Raw genomic sequence first — 19,428 nt, forward strand, 5'->3', positions numbered from 1 at the left:
GCACATGCATCCACCCCCTGTTTGCCCATCCATCCATCTCTCCTGTCTGTTTGCTGTTTGGGATTTTTGGGGGGGATATCTAAATCTCTAAATCCAGATGTTATATACCTGTGATTTATCATGTTCTGTATGAAGGTCTTATGGTCTGTATAAAGTTAAAATATAATGTCTTTCTGTCTCTCACGCTCTCTCTCTTCCTCCCAGGACACTGTATGTGTTTACCACAGAGGCCATAACAAAAAAAGGTTCGGCCACACACACACAGACGCACACATACATGCATGGGTGCAAGGCAAATTGAATTAAATCCTATTATCCTTCATTTGCTTACACACACATACACACACCCACACACACGTATACGCACTACAGGTCATTAGTCATGTCTGGGGGGATGGTCTACTTTAGTTCCAGTCTGCATTGGAGGAGACCGCTGTTCTTTGGAGCTTCTCTCCTGTCCTGTTTTCTCCTTGCAAGGGGTGGGTATATGTGTAGGGAGATGGGTGGAGCGAGCAGGAGAAGGAGGAGAGAGAGAGGGGTGGAGGCAGAGAGGAGGGGAGAGAGAGCTGCAGGCGTCGTGGAACACAATACGGGCAAAGAGCGGAAAGAGAGACAGCAGCCATAAAACCAGCAGCATCCCTCCAGCTCCAATGGAGAGATAGATCAGAGAAAAGAGATAGAAAGAGAAGGGATAGAGTAGAGGGAGGGAGAGAGAGAGAGAAAGACAGAAGGGCTAGAGTGAAGAGAAAGAAAGAACAACAGTGCTGGGACTGCTCAGAGAGAAAGGGAGGAAGGAAGAGAGAGAGAGAGATAGAACGGGAGAGAGGTATTGAGCAAGAGAGTGGAGTAGATTTTAATCCTTTTGGCATGTGAGTGTATGCCTGGCTCTGAGTGGAGTCATTGCGAGCAGCACTACTGTGTGCGTGAGGGTGTTTGTGTGTGTGTGTGTGTGAGAGAGAGATAGATAGAGAGAGAGAGAGAGAGAGAGAGAGAGAGAGAGAGAGAGAGGACAGTTGTCTTGGTGACGTGGGAGCTTTGAAGAGTGGAATGTGTCACAGTTAAGCAGGTGGACAGGAGTACCTCTACCATGCTGGGAAAGGATTACATGCTGGCTATCATCATAGTCAACTATGAGGGTGAGTACACAGACACACACACATATACACACACAGACAGCACTCAACACACCCTAACCTGGACTCACCTAACCTAGTCCTCCACTCTCCTGCTCCTGGTGTTTGCTGAGGAGAGGGAGGAGAGAGGGCGGAGAGAGGAGAAAGGGAGGAGAGAGGGAGGCGTTAGTATCTGTCTGCAGGTGTGAGCGCACTGTCTGGTCTGGTCTGTCCACCCCAAATCCCTCCTCCTCCTTCCTTGCCCGTCTCTCTCCCTTCTATCTCACTTCCTTTTCTTTATCTTCTTCGTTCTCTACCTTGCTTGCTCTTCATTCCTTCCTCTCTCTCTATTTCCTGCCATCCTTGTAATGTTAATGCTGTTATATACTACAGGTGCTGATTCATGGAAGCCCCCCCCCACCACCACCACATTGCTCCTCACATGCCTCAGACACTAGCTAGACTGCATGCTAACAAGCTGGAGGTAGCTTGTTACTAGCCTGCGTGCTAACACAGATAAGTTAGCTTGTTACCTTGTTACACTCCTGCATGCTAACACAGATAAGTTAGCTTGTTACCTTGTTACACTCCTATATGCTAACACAAGGGGGTAAGCTTGTTACAAGCCTACATGCCAACATAGAAAAGTTGGTTTGTTACAAGCCTGCATGCTAATATAGGAAAGTTAGCATGTTACACCCCTGCATAATAACAGTGTGGAGTTATTGTGTTACACGGATGCATTTGAACATAGTGAGGTTAGCTTCTTACAAGCATGCGTGCTACCAAAGAAGAGTTAGCTGGTTACATGTCTGCATGCTAATAGTGGAGTAAGATTGTTACAAGCTTGCATACAAACTTAGGGGAGATACTTTATTACATGCCTGCATGCTAACATAGAAGAATAAGAAAGCTTGTTACATGCATGCTAACAGTGTGGAGTTAGCTTGTTACACACATGCATTTGAACACATTGAGATTAGCTTGTTACAAGCCTGCATGCTAATATAGTAGAGTTACCTTGTTACCTGTGTTTAGTATCAGAATTAGCTTTATTTGCCAAGTAAGTTCACACAAACAAGGAATTTACTGTGGCATGAAGGTGCATAAGATAAACATGTAAAAATCTTGTTGAAAAAGTACAACAGTATATGGAATTATATGGTTTTGCTGGTATTGAGTTGAAAAGTCTTTGTCTGCATTTATGTCTCTCTCTTTCTCTGTCTCTTTCGATTTCAACCCCCCTAGCTGTACTCAGGGGCGCCGCCAGGAATTTTGGGCCCCATGAAAATGAATATATATATTTATTTGATTATTTCTATTAGTTTTCCTATTTTTTGGGGCCCCTGTCAGTCAGGGGCCCTTAGAATCATCCTAGCTTTCCCCCCCTATACGGCGGCCCTGGCTGTACTATCCTAGAGACTGGCCCAGCTGTTCTACACTGTATCATCGTTGGCTTCCTCTCTGAATGGTCTATGTGGAGGTTACTATCCTAGCCCAATCTTTGAGTATTGGCTCGCTGTTCTATCCTCGCCCCTCCTCTGAAGGCCACCAGAGTGGTCCTTTGCAGACATGCCAATTATGGGATATGTTTAGCTGGTAGTTGCCACAGGACTGTGTTGTCATGGTAACTGTTGCCACGTGCAGAGAGAGGGATGTAGACAGTTAACTGGGTTGAGGGAGTTAGGTGCCTGAGCAGTTAGGGAATCGGGCTAGTAATCGGGCTAGTAATCTGAAGGTCGCCAGTTCGATTCCCGGTCGAGCCAAATGATGTTGTGTCCTTGGGCAAGGCACTTCACCCTACTTGCCGGGGGAATAACCCTGAATTTACTGTAAGTCGCTCTGGATAAGAGTGACTTTCAGTCAAATGAACTTAAATAAATGTAAATGAACACTATGTAGGACACTTGTTTATATCATTTTTTACTGACACAGGTTGAAACTTGAAGACTTAAAATACACCTTTTACAAAAATATTTTAATTTGTTTAATAACCCTTTATTCAGGACACAACATCACTTCACTGGTATCTCTCTCTCTAATACACCAGCACATGCACCCCCCCCCCCCAACTCACACACACACTCACACACACTGGCCTCTGTCTTAACACCCTACGTCACTGCTCCAAAAATAGCTCCCCTCACATAGAGAGAAAGAGACAAAGAGAGAGAGAGATGAAGAGAGGGAAAGAGAAAGGGAGAGAGAGATAGGCAAAGGAAGAGGGGAGCTAACCAATAGAGAGAGAGGGGGCTGAGAAGGATGGGGAGAGAAAGAAAGCTAAAGGGAGAAGGAGAAAAGGTCAGAGAGACAAAGAGAATGATATAAAGAGAAAGAGAGATGATTACATTACAGGGAATGACCAGGGTCATAAAGACCAGGGTCAAGAAAGTTGTTGTGTGAGGTTGGGGGTTTATCAGTTGATTGTATACTCATTGTGTGTCAGTGTGTGTGTTTATATGTGTGTGTGTTGTGTGTGTGTACGTGGGGTATGTGTGGTGTGTGAGTATGAATGCGCGTGTGGTGTGTAGGTGTGCGTGTATGTATGCGTGTGTGTGTCGTGCACGTGCATGTGGGATGTGTGTATGTGTGTACGTCGGGTATATGTGTGTGTTGTGCACGTATGGGGTATGTGTGTGTGTGTGGAGTGTGTGTGTGCTGATCCCTGATTGATGCTGTGATCCTCTCTGGTCAGTAATCCCTCTGGCAGTCTCTGACCTCACTCACCAGATGCAGCATCCTCTCTCTTTCTCTCTTTTCATGACTCCTCTCTATCCCTCGCTCCCTCTATCCCCCAGATCCTCACTGGTAGAGTACAGAGCGATGGAGGGAGATGAGACAGAGAGAAGGAAAGACATACAGAAATAGAAGACAGAACGAGAAATAGAAGGAAGGAGGGAGGGAAGGAGAGACAGAAAAAGAGAGATGTAGAGACACATGTGACAGTAGTTACAGTTGTTAGAAGCCCCTCTCAGCGGCTCATTCTCAGCATCAGCTCTGATTGGTCACCTGGGATTGCCTAGGTAACGGTCGGAGTCCCGAGGGGCCAGTCTGCCGCTGATCTGTATCTAGCATCTGATTGGCTGGAAGGCCTGGCGCTGTGGCGACTGGCGCCATCAGTGCCAGTGAGAGGAGGAGCTGTACGTATACAAACAACACACACATACACATATGCACGCACACACACACACATATACACACACATGCACACACACATGAATCACACATTTATACCACATACACGATTACACTGTGTATGTTCATATGTACTGGAGTTACAGTGGACTGATAAGATTCTTCGTTGAGGCTCATCAATAATTCACTACTTCTCTCCATCCTTCTCCCTCTCCTTCTCCATCTCCCCCCTCTAGCACTCTCTCTCCCTTGAAAAATTGGGAAACATTGAAATCTGAGCCGTTCTATTGAATATCAGCAGAGGGAGTACAGTGAAGAGAGGAGGTGACGAGAGGACGTGAGGAGAGTAGTTGAGGATTAGAGTTGAGAGGAGGAGCTGAGGAGACAAGGTGAGAAGAGGAGCGGAGGTGAGGAGGTAAGGAGAGGAGAGGAGGAGAGAAGGTGAGGAGACACGGAGGTGAGGTGAAGAGAGAAGTTGAGGAGAGGAGGTGAGGGGAGATGCAGGAATTCTGTCCGTCTGGCTGGAATATGATACCCTGTATCATCTAACCATTCAATACTGGAAGAGGACAGAGCAGGACAGGACAGGAGAGTAGGGCAGAGGAGAAGAGGGGAGAAGTGAGAACAATAGAAAAGATGGTAGAACAGGCAGGTATGTGTATGTTTGGAAGAAGACTTTTAAGTCCCAACCCACCCACACACACCTCCACTCAGAACAACAAAAAAAGAGCAACAGCAAATCTGGCACAAACACATAATGCACACTGGCACTAGTCAGCTTGTCAATCAGTCTGTTCAGCATCAGCGTCATTTAAGCAGTAAGTCAGTAAAACAGTCAGCTCAACAGTAGGTAAAACAGTGAGCCAGTCGATAAGACAGTGAGTTAGTAAGAGAGTTAGTCATTCAGACTTTCCATGTTTTCAGCCTCCCTCCCTCCTTCCCACCATGCAGCCACAATCTTTCGTGTGATGCAAGATCTTAACTTTCTGAAAGACACAAACACCCCCTCTCTCTCCCTCCTCTCTTTCCGTTCCAGCCTACTCCCCCCTTACTCCCCCTTTCCCGCACTCATCCCTGCCCTCATATTGAGAAGGGCACACAAAGTAGGCCTTTAAGGTACACACACTCATGCATTTATTTACACACACTCACACACGCATACACAGACATGGGCTCTCACAGTCTCACAGCCCAGTCTTGTCACTACTGACCCACTTTTACCACCGTACCTTTATCTCTCTCCTAAAACTCTCGCTCTGTTTCTCTTTCTCTGTCTCAAATGTTCTCTCTCCAACTCACTCTAATTCTACCTTGCCTAAGTGTCTCTCTCTCTCTCCCTCTCTCTTTCCCTCTGCCCTCCCCCCTCTCTCTCTCTCTCTCTCTCTCTCTCTCTCTCTCTCTCTCTCTCTCTCTCACCACTCCCTCAAGAACATTGTGTTGATGTCACAGAACAGGTTTGCGTGCAGAGCACTCACGGAACGCAACCCTCTCTCCCTCCTCCCTTAACGGCATCCCCCTCCCTCTGCCCCTCTCACCTCCTCTGCCAAGGAGCTCTTCATAAACTCTTACTGTGCACTTTCAGTTCGGATCATGGTGGACTGTCGTTCTATCCTCCTGAGATCCATCATATCCCTCACAGTATATCCATTGTACTGTACAGGGGTTAATAGGAGATCTGAGAGGTGACAGCTGGCCTATTGAAATGATCTCATCCTCTCTGACTCCTATTTGTGTCACTGTGTGTGTGCGTGTATGAGTGTGTGTACGTATATGTGTGTGTGTGTGTACGTTGGTGTGTACGTGTGTGTACGTGTGTGTGTCTCCACAGACAGCCTGTGGAGTGACCAGAGTGTGGATCTGGACGGGGACTTGCCGTCTGGCTGGCGCACCATCAGAGACAGCCTGGGCACATACTACTGGCACGTCCCCACTGGCGCCACCCAGTGGCAGCATCCCTCCTACAGCGCTGAGGAGGACAGCACCCTCACCGCCTCACACAGCAAGACCCAGGTCAGCACAGACACCGCATTCACACAAACACAGTCACACGCTCGTCTTTGAATCCTAGTGGGGCCCGACCTGTCGCTTCCATTCAATATTGTGTTACCTCTAACCACTAACCTCTAACCCCGAAAGTCATTCTAACCCTAAAACCTATAAATCCTCTTGAAAAAAACATTGAAGTTCAAGTTTTTCATGTTTCAATATACTTGTGAGGATATTTGGTCGCCACAAGGGTGGATGAACAAGACCACACACACACCCCTACAGCCCCCTCATAGCCTCACACAGCAAGAGCAAGGTCAGCACACATACACACCAACACACACACGCATGCACACGTGTCCTCTTCTCTCCAGATTGTAGATGTTGATGGTCGACGAGGGTCCAGACCCAGGATAACGGAGAGTCCCTCCACCTCTATCAACAACAGGTACACACACACCCAACACACAAACACACACACACACACACACACACTCGCGTACCAGCACACAAAAGCACACACACAGATTCCTAGTTTACCATCTGTGGATGACAGTAATCTGAGTCATATCAAGTCAGCTTGATTTGCATTCCAGTTCTGCTGCCCTTGAAGGTCATTTCATTTTGATGAAATCATTTCATCAATATCAATATGAATCCTAATATATATATATACTGTATATATATTAGGATATACACATATTGAATGTGTGTGAGTGTATGTGCATTAGTGTGTGTGTACCTGTTTGTGTGCTTGTAAGTGTACTTGTGTGTGTGCGGGGGTGCATGTGCATGGGTGGGTGTGTGATTCAGCTGATCTGGGGGGCGGGAGTTCTGGCTGTTCCTCAAGGGTTGCTGCGTCCTATGGAGCGCCAGATGTCCCCTGCCCGACCTATCAGCTCTCCTCATGTGCGTGTAAAGCATGCGAGCATGTGGGCATGTGCGGGTATGTACACGTGTACGTGTTGGCATCGATTAGTGTGTGTTAGTGTGTGTGTGTGTATGAGTGTGCGTGTCAGCAGTCCTCTCTCCTCTAATGACAGTGTTGTCCCTGTGTCCTAGGCTCTCCTGGCAGGATGATTACTTCTCTGCCAGCATGGATCCAGATTCCAAGGTACTTACAGATGCACATACACACACACACGCACGTACACACACGCACACTCCAATGCACTGCAGAAACTCTACGGAAACGCCTTGGATGATACAGGATTGACCTCCTGAACTAAATACTGCAGGAGATGGGGGTGGAGGGGGGATAGAGGAATACAGGATGGAATAAATGGATGAAACCGAAAGATATAGAACGGAAAGTAATGGCACAACCATGATTTAGATGGATCAGAGCCCAGACCTGCCTATCTCTTCAGAGTTCTCCATGGTAACAGGAGGTAACCGGAGGTAACAGGAGGGCTGTTTCAGCATCCTTGTCTGTCTACCCCCCCCCCCCCCACTGCTGGGATCTGCATTAATCTTCCCAGGGGTTAAACCAGAGGGGGTGGGACTGTAATGGATACCGCCCTGGTAAACAGGGCTTTTTGTTGTAATGCTCTTTTCAGGGCCAAGATATGCACACATGCCCATGCACACACAGACACACACACAGCCTTCACAGGACTCATGCACTCAGGTAAATTTACTGTCTCCATTAAAGCTGATAGAGCTGTGAACTTAAGTGGGATATGAGGGGGGAGGTACAGGGAGGAGGGGGCGTGGGGTGTGGAGAAGGGGGGGCAGAGGTAAGGAGCCGGGCAGGGGGTATTGATCTGGCAGGATAATAGATTGTTGCATGCAGTACGAAGATGCTCCATATATACACTTAATCTCTTGTCTCCCCTCCCCTCCTCTCGCCTCCTTCCCCCTTCTCTCCTCTTTTTCTCCCCTCCCCTCTCCTCTCCTCACCTCATCTCACATCTCTCACCATGCTCTTCATCTCTCCTTCCCTCTCCTCTCCTTCCCCTACCTCTCTTTTACTTTCCTCTCCTCTCCTCCCCTCCTCTCCTTCCCCCCACTCCTCTACCCCTGTCTTTATCTCCTCCTCTCCTCAGTGCTTCGCTGTGCGCTCCTTGGGCTGGGTAGAGATTCCAGAGGAAGAACTGACTCCTGGGAAAAGTAGTCTTGCTGTCAACAACTGCATCCAGCAGCTTTCCCACAACAAGGCGGAGGACCGCGACGTGCTGGGGGCCTGGGGGGAGGTGAGAAGGGGGAGGGGAGTAGAAGAGATGATATGGAGTAAATCATCCCCATCTGTAAGTCACTATGGCTAAAAATGTCTACTAAACTCATTATTATTATAAACCCTAACAAGAGTTGACCGTTGACCCTCAGGGTCAGGACATGATGATGGTTCTGAAGAAGGACACCTTGAGCCTGATGGACCCCATAGACCACACCCTCATCCACTGCCAGCCAATCATGAGCATCCGTGTGTGGGGCGTGGGCTGCAACAATGGCAGGTCAGCACATGATATTGCTGCTCAATCATGGTACTTAGCCAGTCAGATTGTGGTTGTCTGTTTGTCTGTGAGACTGCAGTTCATTGCCGGCGTTACTTTTCTTCTTCCTGTTTACTTCCTGTTGGTTGTCCGCCCTGTGGAGTAGCTTCCTGTAGATTCTAACTTTTTAACTCTGCTTCTTTTCTCTCCGCCCCTGGTTGCCATAGAGACAGGTAATCTCAATTTTATTGGTGGACTTTCTGTTGCAGTGACGTTTGTGCTCCGTCATCAGCTTGCATCATCATGTAGCATCTCCAGAAGTTTAGTCTGCAATGGGCTGTGTAGCAATATTCTGGACAACTGGCCAGATGGATGGATGAATGGATGGGTGAATGGCTTGATGGATAGATAGATGGATGGAGAGATGGATGGATGGACTGTTTGGCTGTCTGTATTTCAAAATGACTTGAGTTAGAATGACCAGAACAATCATTATCTGTGACGTGCTTACAGTGTTGTCTGGGATCCTTTAGTCTTGCCTAACTTAATGTCTCCTATTCAACTCATACTGAGGTGTGGACTACCTCCTCTCCCCACCTCCTCTCCCCTCCCCACCCCTCCCCTTTCCTTTCCTCTCCTCTCCCCACCTCTCATATTCTCAGGGACTTTGCGTTCGTGGCTAGTGATAAAGACACCTGCATGCTCAAGTGTCATGTGTTTCGTTGCAACGCTCCAGCCAAGGCCATCGCCACCGCACTGCACCAGATGTGCTCAAAGGTGATGCTGACACCCACACCCACACACAAGCACACACACAATGAGTTTGCTCTATTCATGAAAGTGTGTCTGTGTGTGTGTGTGTGTGTGTGTGTGTGTAGATTATGTCCGAGAAGGCATCACTCCACCCATCCATGGCCCGCTCTGTCACCATGGAGAGCATCTCCCCCGAGGACCTCCCACGCCAAGGTGAGGCTGCCATACCTCCGAAACAATCCCATGACCACGGTAACACCTGGGTTACATTGTGGAGGTGGTTTGATGCCCTGCTGCAGAGGTCCTCCTGGTCTGATGACCTGGGCTGATGATGTGATTGGTTGTAAGAGTGAAGGTATGGCTGTGTGATTGGCTGACGTGGTGTGCTGTGTTGCAGTGGACTTCCTGGATGCCGTCAGACAGAGGGTGCAGAAGTTTGATGTCCAGTACGTCGGTAACCTGCCTGTCAGCAGGGCCATGGGTGAGTCCTCTCCTCCTCTTCCTCTCCTCTCCTCCCCTGCTCCTCTCCTTATCCTTTCCAATCTTTTTCTTCTGCCCTTCTACTCTCCTCATCTCCTCCTCCTCTCCTCTCGGTGTAGGTATGGAGGTTCTGAACAGGGCCATAGAGAGCATCATGAATACCACAGACGGGGATGAGTGGGAGCCCATCGTCCTCCATGTGACTGACAAGGTGCTGTCCCTGTGGAAAGGAGAGGTGAGGAGCACTGCACGGCATACTACACCCTCTCTCCCCCTGCCTCTCTCCCCCTGCCTCTCTCTCTGTACCTCTCTTACTCTACCCCCTCTCTATTTCTATCTCTCTCTCTGCATCTGTCTGTCTGTCTCTCAGGATAAGGAACCCTTTCTGTCTGACCTGTCTGTTTCTCTCAGGATAAGGAAGAGTCGTTCTGGGAGTCGGAGGTGCGATACCTCACCTTCCTGGGCGTCGGCCATGACACCCACACCTTTGCCGTGATCGTGGACGCTGGCACACAGGGCTTCGAATGTCACGTGTTCTGGTGTGAACCGGACGCCGGCATCATCTCTGAGGCTGTGCAGGCCGCATGCATGGTGGGTCAGGGGTCAGATGGGATGGGTCAAGGGTCATAAGTGAGGGGTCATGCTCACTGTGACCTTATTAGTGACAGGAAGGAAGGAATGTGTTAAGGACAGAAGGTGGGAATAAAAGAGGGAGGAGGATGAAGGGAAGGAAGAAAGGAAGAAGGGGAGGCAGGAAAGGAGGAAGAAAGGAAGGAAAGAAGGAAGAAATGGAGGGATGAGGAGAGGCTAGCTAAGGCAGATCTCAGATCTCTAAAACAGATCTCTCCCTATAGGTCCAGTACCAAAAGTGCTTGGTGGCCCAGACTCCACCCCCCAGGTCAAAGATGTGGCGAGCGGGTTCAAAGGTCAAGCGGGCCAACTCCATGGATGGCTCCACCTTCCCGCCACGCCATCTGGGACACACCCCCTCCAAGGCAGGCTCTGCCCCCAGTGTCAAGAAGGGCATGCTGGCGTTCTTCGAAACCTTCCGGAACAAACAGTCAACTGTGTCCGCCCCATAACCGGGGAGGGGGGGGGGGGGGGGGGGTGGAGGGGTTAAGAGAGGGAAGGAGGTGAATGGGGAGAAGGTGGTGGGGAGGAAGGTGAGGCGGAGAGATGGGTAGAGAGAGAGAGAGGAGTGAGGAAGGGGGGTGATCGAAGCTATGAGAGCAGTTTGACAGGGAGTTGAAGAGATTCTCCCTAGTTGATGGAAGAGGGTGTGACTGCATCCTCTAGCCTGCATTAAGGATGGCTGTGTGCTGTCATTTAGTTGTGAGGACATGAAACTACAGTTCAGCACAAGCAACTCCACAGAGTTACTGGGCATTCACTCTGGACTCCCAGTTCGATTGAAGTTTAATATCCAGAACATTGTGAGAAAAATGTTTCACCTCTGTGGAAGCTTTGTGTGATAATGAATGTTAACATTTAAGGTCATTCTACTTTTACTTTGAAAGGTGAAAAACCCCACATCAATTCTTAGAAGGTCACTTCTGAACCTCCAGACCTGACGGAGAGGAGTGATGTCCTGACTCCATAACCCAGAATACCTTTCACCTTTCACCATACCATGTCCCCTACCAGCCCCCCGCTTGTGGCTAAACTGCCCAGCAACAACAACAACAGCAATAACTGAACCATTTTATCAATGAATTTGATCATCAGCAGAACACCAGGTCCAGGTGCAAATAAACCCATATAGTATAATAATGGAGTTTTAGATGTATATCAAGGAGTATGTAATTGAGGTATATTCATCACAATGTGTCCAACCTTATATTCCCATTGAATGACACCAAAAACAACAAATATTTTTTTGAGTCTGACAACCAGTGTACTAATGGTTGAGTGGAGTTTTTATTGTGTAAAGGCTAGTCGACTCATCAAGCTCTATGATCGGCTGGAGCCCGAAACTGTCAGCAGGAAACTAGATCAGCGAGCTCTCGGATTGACAGGATCCATAGACTGTCAGCAGGAAGCTAGGTCAGGTCTGATAGGGTGAGACTACTCAGTATAATAAATACTAAAGGTGAGCTAGCTGATTTCAGACCAGCTTATTGAAAATAAACATAGAGGAAAGCATTGCAACATGTTAGATGTTAGATTTAACAGAAGTTTGGTGATGCGTTTGTCGGCTCCATCGTCCCAGTCCCCCCCCTCTCCAGTCCCCCCCGCTCTCCAGTCGCCCTTTCAGTCCCCACCCCCACTTACCCCCCACCCCCAATCACAGCAGTAAGGCATGCTTGCTAACACGCTTGGCAACTGAATGCTGCCACAGGTACCCCACCATCACCGCGATTGGCTCACACACCACCCAGCACTTGTACTTAAGGCCCTAACCCCTAACACAAAGTGAGACACTTAATAGGAATGCCCCCGATACACACACACATGGCACGTGCACACACACACACACACATAGCACGTGCACACACATACATTTGCATTGCCTAAGCTCTGAATGACCTATATGGTGTGCTTTGATGGGGTACCTGTGCAGGTGACTGGGGTACTGATCTGCTCCAGGACACTATGCATGACTATTCTCAGAGAGGGATTGCAACCTTCACACAACTCCACGACAGGCCCCACAGCTCCACGATAGGCCTCACAGCTCCACGATAGGCCTCACAGCTCCTCGATAGGCCTCACAGCTCCATGATATGCCTCACAGCCCCACAATAGATCTCGCAGACAGGCTATGTACGTATGTATCCATCTATGATCTCTAATACTAATATGCAACAGCCCCTTTCCCTGCATTCTGCATCGTGTACTATATGAGAACACAACTCAGGTCCCCTTTTAAGTGGTGAGACAAGTGAAGCAGGCTGGGAGGAGATTGAGGCAGGTGAGGCAGGCTGGGAGGAGGTGTGAGGCAGGCTGGGAGAATGGTGAGACAGGTGAGGCTAGCTGGGAAGAGGGTGAGACAGGTGAGGCTAGCTGGGAGGAAGGTGAGGCAGGCTAGGAGGATGATAAAGGAGGGGAGGAAGGTTGGGAAGAGGGTGAGGCAGGAAGACCAATATCAGCTCTGGGCCAAATACATGATGTGCACTTAATTTGATTTATCCTGTACAATGAGCCCATTAAAGACATTCCTTTTAAAGATCTCACACTACCGCAAATCAAATGCACCCGAAATGCTGTCTACTGTACCTGATTCAGATCTGAGGGATGTTACAGAGGGAAAGATCATGTAGCACCTTGACAATTGTTTGTTTTGTTTTTGCTATTTATAATTGTAGAATATAAATATGTTTCTCTATCTATATATTTGCAGTAATTAGCACAAAGAGAATAGGATGTCATGTAAATGAAGTTACTTTTTTAACCAGTGATTGTTTTGGCCCAGTTGTACCAACCTAGAACCCCAGTGATGGTCTCTGCTGGAGTAATAAACAGCTGGTGAATCCTGTGTCTGTCTGTTATTTCACCTGTGGAGGACGGTTTATAGAAAATAGTGTGTGCGTGTGAGGGTGTGCCCGTGAAACTGGGTATTGAAACAAGCTGTGTAACCTACACAGCAGTGCATTAAAATAAAACGAGAATTGCACATTTTCACATAGTATAAGTGGTTGGATGTGGCAAATAAACATATTTTAAGGAAAATACATGTAAAAACCTAGTTTTCTTTTTATAGTATTAGTGCATCTATAACTTTGTTAACCGAGTAGAATTACACGCCGATTCCTCGGGTCGTTCACATTCCCAGTATGTCCTTTCTTTGAACAAAATAAATAAATACACAAGTTGCACAACCGTCGATATAATTCTTTGTACTGTCAGCTGTATTTTGGGTCTCAGAAATCCAAAGGGCGTCAAGGAAATGCATTACACGATGCGCGTCAGCCAGCCACGTGTCCGGAAATAAACACGTAGCCACAGCCAACACTGCAATCACTACTGATCAGTGACAGTTGTTCAGGGTGAGACGAAGTTTGGGACAGCAATGGAGGATCTGTACATAAAACCAGGTATTTGACATTAGATTTCACATTATTATAACGAGCAAAGTGGTCTCAAGTGAACAGAAATGGATTACATGGGAAATCTACTAGGTTATCGCCAGTACATTTTGACTAGCTATGTACAGTACAGTATCAAAAGCGAATTCAATTCAGAAACATATTTACTTGCAAAAGGAGTATAGAAACTGTGATTTTGAAGTCTTACTGCTTCGTTGTCAACTAGTCTGCTTGGGGTATTATGAAAAACAAGTGAAACAAACTTTCAGACGATAGACTAGTTTTAACGTTGCTCGTTGTTGTTGACAAGTGTTTGTCCTTTTCCGTATTTACTAGCTAGTAACAATAGTGACCGAACTTGCGTTCTGGTGAACGTGTCCCTGTTGTCTCCCAGGTAACCAGGAACGAGGCTGGAACGACCCGCCTCAGTTCTCCTATGGACTCCAGGCGGCCCAGGCGCAGGGTGGCCCCAAACGAACTCTGCTCAACAAGAGAGTCCCTCCTCCACAACTCATTGGATCTCCTTGTAGGTGTAATGTCTCTGACTCCTCTTTCAACAACACCCTTTCTCCTCCTCTCCCTCTTTCTTGTCTTCTTTCTCCTCTTCTTAATCTCTCTCCTTTCCTCCTCCCTTCCACTTCTGCCTCCTCTTCTCCGACTCTTCCACCTCAGCTTACTCTCCGTCCCTCCTTTTTCTCCTCCTCTTTCCTCTTCCTCTCCCTCCATCCGAAAGTTTTCCTGTTTTCTTCTCTCATAGGTCCAGTTCCAGGAATGACACTACCCATAACAGTGCCACTGACTCCTCCCACCAACCCAATATCCCCTCCTCCATGCAGTATGAACACACCCCCTCGTGCGTGCCCCCCAGTCCCCAAGCCCCCCTGTGGACTGGGAACACCCCCTCCTGCTCAGTGTCCAATGGCAGCGCACAGAGGCACTGGCAGCAGCCAATCGGAGAAGGAGCCTGTCATTGACGATGTACTGGCTGGTCTCAACTGGGCGCTGACTGCCTGTCGACACACTGTCAGGGTAAGGGCTAACACCTACACACGTACACACACATTCTCTCTGCTATAGTCATGTTTGTTGTTGGGGTCATGCATGTTGTTGAGGTCATGCGTGTTGTTGGTGTGTCCCCGTACAGAAGCAGGTATGTGATGACGTGGAGAAGCGTGTGAGACTGTTCGAGGACATGTGGAGGTCTGGCAGGCTGTCACTTCCTGTACGACGCAGAATGACCACCCTGGCACAAGGTGGGGTAGACCTACAGATACACCTACACCCACATACGCTCACGAATACATACACACAGATGCATGCTTTCGCTCACAAATACACTCACACACACCGTAACACTAGTGTTGTTTTTGGCGGCCTGTTTTAATTTTAGTCTAGTCTTTGTTACAAGCTGTCATTTTAGTTTTTATTAGTTTTAGTCATGTTCATACTCTTTTAAGTCTAGTCAAGTTTTTGTCAACTAAAAGTCTGAGCATTTTCGTCTTATTGTAGTCAGACTTATCCATGACTATTTTAGTCTAGTTTTAGTCGACGAAAACTGATGACATTTTCATTTTAGTCTCTTTTTAATCAAAACAGAGGTAGTCTAAGCAATAGTTTCGGGAGGCATGTTAATGCCAAAACCATTTGTTTAATGTATTCGTCTAGAATAAGGTATTCAAAGTCATGTTGTTGATGCCAAATTCAGTTCAGTGTGATTGCTATGTGAATGACAAAACTAGCTTCAGTATTTGGCCAACAAGGGATGCTTAGTACACATGCAGTCAGTCAGGTAGATACACCTACACCCACATACGCTTACGAATACATACACACAGACACACGCTTTCGCTCACAAATACACTCACACACACCATAACATTAGTGTTGTTTTTGGTTTTAATTTGAGTTTTAGTCTAGTCTTTGTGTCAAGCTGTCATTTTAGTTTTTATTAGTTTTAGTCATGTGACACTCTTAAGTCTAGTCAAGTCAACTAAAGGTCTGAGCATTTTAGCCTTATTTTAGTCAGACTTATCCATGACTATCTTTTTAATCAAAACAGAAGTAGTCTAAGCAGTAGTCTCGGGAGGCATGTTAATGCCAAAACAATTTGATTAATGTATGTATTGGTCAAGAATAAGGTATTCAAAGTCATGTTGTTGATGCCAAATTCAGTTCAGTGTGATTGCTATGTGAATGACAAAACTAGCTACAGTATTTGGCCAACAAGGGATGCTTAGTACACATGCAGTCAGTCAGGTAGGAACTAAGAACCCACTTTACACTCTCTCATACAATCCAATACACACGCACACACACAGTACACACACTAGTCACACATGGTAACCCACTTTACACTCTCTCACAAACAAACACATACGCTAGTTACACACGTTTGTCTCAGACTCTCAGTCGGTTTCAGCTCAGTAGCCAACGTCTAAAGCTAACGTCTAAAGCTAACGTTGAAATGAGACACATTAAGCACAGCCTCATGAGTAAGCTAATAATAATAACGAGACTAAACGGCACAAAATTACGTTATAACATTTAGTCTTGTTTGTATTTTGTAAACTACATTTCGTCTCATTTTTATTCGTCAACGATATTGCATTATACATTTAATTATAGTCATGGTCACATGACCAGCATTTACGTTGCGTCTCGTTTTTGTCACTTGATAAAGGTTCGTTGACGATAATATTTAGTTATAATTTTTGTTGACAAAAGCAACACTACACAACACACATACAACCCCCACCCAATCCTGGCAGTGTAACTCAAACTAAATCAACCCTGGTCTTCATTTAAAAAAATCTTAGCAAAAGTGTTATTTTTGAATAACAAAACTGCTCGTTTTGCCCCAAGTGGTCCAAGAGTTTTATGAAATGTGTGAAATGTAAGGGTCTTCTGACGTATCACTGGTAGGGGGGTGTTACACACACACACACACACACACGCACACAGCCCCACCCCAACCTGTGTGTGTGTGGACTCCTTAGAGCTGCGTGGTCGTCGCTGGGACTCTGCAGACGACATCCACCGCTCCCTCATGGTCGACCATGTGACCGAGGTGGGCCAATGGATGGTGGGAGTGAAGCGCCTCATCGCCGAGACCAGGACCTTGACCCCTGACCTCCTGAGCACGGAACAAGAGGAGGAGGAACAGGAGGAAAGCAACAACAACGACACAGACAGCCCAGTTCTTGACTCTCCGTAACCGAGCAACCCGAGTGTTGTGTTCTGGGCTGGAGTCAGGGGGCGGGGGGTGGCTCTCTGTGTCTACCTCATAAACCCGGCTCCGCCCCCAGCTGCCTGTCAGGGATTATTATGAAGGGATGTTACTCCTGAGGTTCTGTCACTGTGATGATCGTTGCGTTCTATTCAGAGGAGGGGGGAGGAATGGGGAGGGGAGGAGGGTATTGGTCCTTCCCAACTGTGTTCTATGCATCCTTGTACTCTATCTAGCTCTCACATCACACTCTGTTCAACTGACTGCCTTGTTACTGTTGACTGTGGTGAAGGTATTCCCTGATGAAGATGATGGTAGTGATGATGATGTTCTAATAATGATGATCATGGTGATTAAAATGATTATGGGGATCACGATGATGGTCAAAATAATGGTGGTTGTTCACAATCACACAGTAATGCAAATGTGTTCAAAAGCCACTGACGCATTAACGCAGTTACAGTACTGTAAATTGGATGGTATGGAAAAGTATTAGGGCCACTGTAAAGTTTTCCGAAGACACTGTATACTTGGATTTTTGTATTTGCCGGAGTAATACAAATTCTTTCTTTGAACATTAAAGCACGAAACTCTGTGACTAGTAGGGCGGGCAACATATATTAAAAAATGCATATCTCGATATTGTCAACTTTTTTATGATATTCGATATATATCTCGATATGTTTGCATTTGCTTTTAAATAATAATAAAACATGATTTTCTTTTTCCCCCATTAGAAAACAACACAAACAATTTAAATAGAACAGCTATTGTTACAAAGTACAAAATGTGTAGTGCAAATTTAAGCAGTAAAAACAAAAGACCCCCACCTGGCGTCTCTTGCGTGGGAATACGCGACAAGACAAAAAGGGGACGTAATATTGGACTTTCGACAGACACCAAGTCTTATATAGACTCACAACATCTGGTCATTTCTATACAACAATCAGGACACAAGTCAAATTCTCCCAAGACAATACAGTGACAGTTGAAACAACAAAGCCTCGGAACCTGACGTCTCAAAGCTCCTTCCCGCTAGGTGATAAGAACTCTCATGTTTCATTTTTTTCTCCAGGAGTTGACCACCCAAATAGTCAACTGTCCTTTGTGTGGTTGTTCCAAATAATAGTTTAGTAATACAAACAATGACAAAGGTATCAACAACAAAATGTCATAAATATCAGAAGTTACCCAGACTTCATGTCTCTGGACTTCATATCTCTAGATGACCCCTGGTCAAACTAATCTCCATTCAGCAACAACAATCTCCATTGTATCAAGAATCAGATAGAAGGCTTGAAAGATACCCAGCCTTCCCCAGGGGTAAACCGTCCCACAGAGTGGTCAGCCCTTTAGGTTGAACAGACATTCCTCTAAGCCGGGGTTACCCAATAGGTGGACTCCGGTCCGGATCCAGACCCAGACGCAAAACAATTTGGACCGAAGCCAAAATCAACATTCTAATTTAGTCATGATCCAAGCAAGTTTTCATTGGTGCGTGATTTCGCACTGTGACATCACCAGGGAACAGGTAGTGGAGGGATGTTACATTCCTAGACAAGAGAGGTAGCAACACGCCAAAATGACTGCGGTGGCCCAGACTACATCTCCCAGAGTCCCTCACCAGTTAGAAGAGTGTAGATGTGTAAGACACCTAATGAAGTCAGGACTAGAAAAGGGTGGGGGGGGGGGGGACAGAGCAGGAAAGAGAAACCAGAGAGACAGAGGGCACATGTCTGGGTAGATTGGATTAGAGAGCAGCAGTTTGAATACTAAGCCCTGTTTGGTGAGCGAAGGACGCCGTTGAAGGGGAAAGTTGTTTGTGTTTAACTTTTGTGGATTTTTGTTGGACTGTGCAAGTTTGGAGGAGGAACCTGCCAGTAAAAAAATTTGTAGTCTGCTCCTGGAAAATAAAGTGCCATCTTCATGTTGAACCTGTGTTTGCGTTGTCCTTTCTGCCCTGTTGCATTGCCTCTTGCCTGCCCGAGTTGGCACTTCTCATGACCTTACAGCGCCTATTGTTTTCCTACTAAATGTGGTTTCTATTTGCAGGCAAATCGATTTGCTAATGGTACCTGTTTCTTCACTAGCAAAATCCTGGCGTGCTCTAAATAGGGTGACCAAAAGCATGAGCCTGAACAGGAAGACACTTGGGTCCAAAAAGGAGGACAAAGGGTCAAAAAGGAGGACAATCCCAAAAAGTTGTTGACTGGGGGGGATGGGGGCCATTAGTATGAAATTAAGACAATAACATTATTCAATTTAGTAAGTCAAAA

At 46.8% G+C, this 19,428-nt stretch overlaps 2 protein-coding genes across 2 annotated transcripts; both read left to right on the forward strand.

Moving 5' to 3' along the window:
* The first annotated feature begins 6,017 nt into the window (after positions 1-6,017).
* apbb3 (amyloid beta (A4) precursor protein-binding, family B, member 3) lies at positions 6,018-10,983 on the forward strand. Its single transcript, XM_084683432.1, has 11 exons — positions 6,018-6,257; positions 6,608-6,681; positions 7,296-7,347; positions 8,282-8,428; positions 8,562-8,689; positions 9,331-9,445; positions 9,547-9,634; positions 9,819-9,902; positions 10,021-10,136; positions 10,313-10,492; positions 10,756-10,983. The coding sequence occupies exons 1-11, from the start codon at positions 6,018-6,020 to the stop codon at positions 10,981-10,983; spliced, it is 1,452 nt and encodes a 483-aa protein (XP_084539558.1).
* A 2,825-nt stretch (positions 10,984-13,808) lies between these two features.
* On the forward strand, positions 13,809-17,792 carry sra1 (steroid receptor RNA activator 1). The gene is made up of 5 exons (XM_084684304.1): positions 13,809-13,935; positions 14,321-14,452; positions 14,684-14,955; positions 15,071-15,179; positions 16,923-17,792. The coding sequence occupies exons 1-5, from the start codon at positions 13,911-13,913 to the stop codon at positions 17,138-17,140; spliced, it is 756 nt and encodes a 251-aa protein (XP_084540430.1). The 5' UTR covers positions 13,809-13,910; the 3' UTR covers positions 17,141-17,792.
* The last annotated feature ends 1,636 nt before the right edge of the window (positions 17,793-19,428 follow it).

This window comes from Hypomesus nipponensis, chromosome 20 (genome assembly GCF_054491055.1).
Source record: "Hypomesus nipponensis isolate SF chromosome 20, ASM5449105v1, whole genome shotgun sequence".
Taxonomy (NCBI): domain Eukaryota; kingdom Metazoa; phylum Chordata; class Actinopteri; order Osmeriformes; family Osmeridae; genus Hypomesus; species Hypomesus nipponensis.

Excerpts from the sequence above, each read along its gene's own strand:
- apbb3 (XM_084683432.1), top strand. The coding sequence starts at position 6,018 with ATGTGTGTGTGTGTGTACGTTGGTGTGTACGTGTGTGTACGTGTGTGT. Across the intron at positions 8,690-9,330 it reads GTGGGCTGCAACAATGGCAG|GGACTTTGCGTTCGTGGCTA; the intron begins GTCAGCACATGA and ends TCATATTCTCAG. Across the intron at positions 9,635-9,818 it reads CGAGGACCTCCCACGCCAAG|TGGACTTCCTGGATGCCGTC; the intron begins GTGAGGCTGCCA and ends GCTGTGTTGCAG.
- sra1 (XM_084684304.1), top strand. The coding sequence starts at position 13,911 with ATGGAGGATCTGTACATAAAACCAG. Across the intron at positions 14,453-14,683 it reads ACAACTCATTGGATCTCCTT|GTCCAGTTCCAGGAATGACA; the intron begins GTAGGTGTAATG and ends CTTCTCTCATAG. Across the intron at positions 14,956-15,070 it reads CCTGTCGACACACTGTCAGG|AAGCAGGTATGTGATGACGT; the intron begins GTAAGGGCTAAC and ends GTCCCCGTACAG.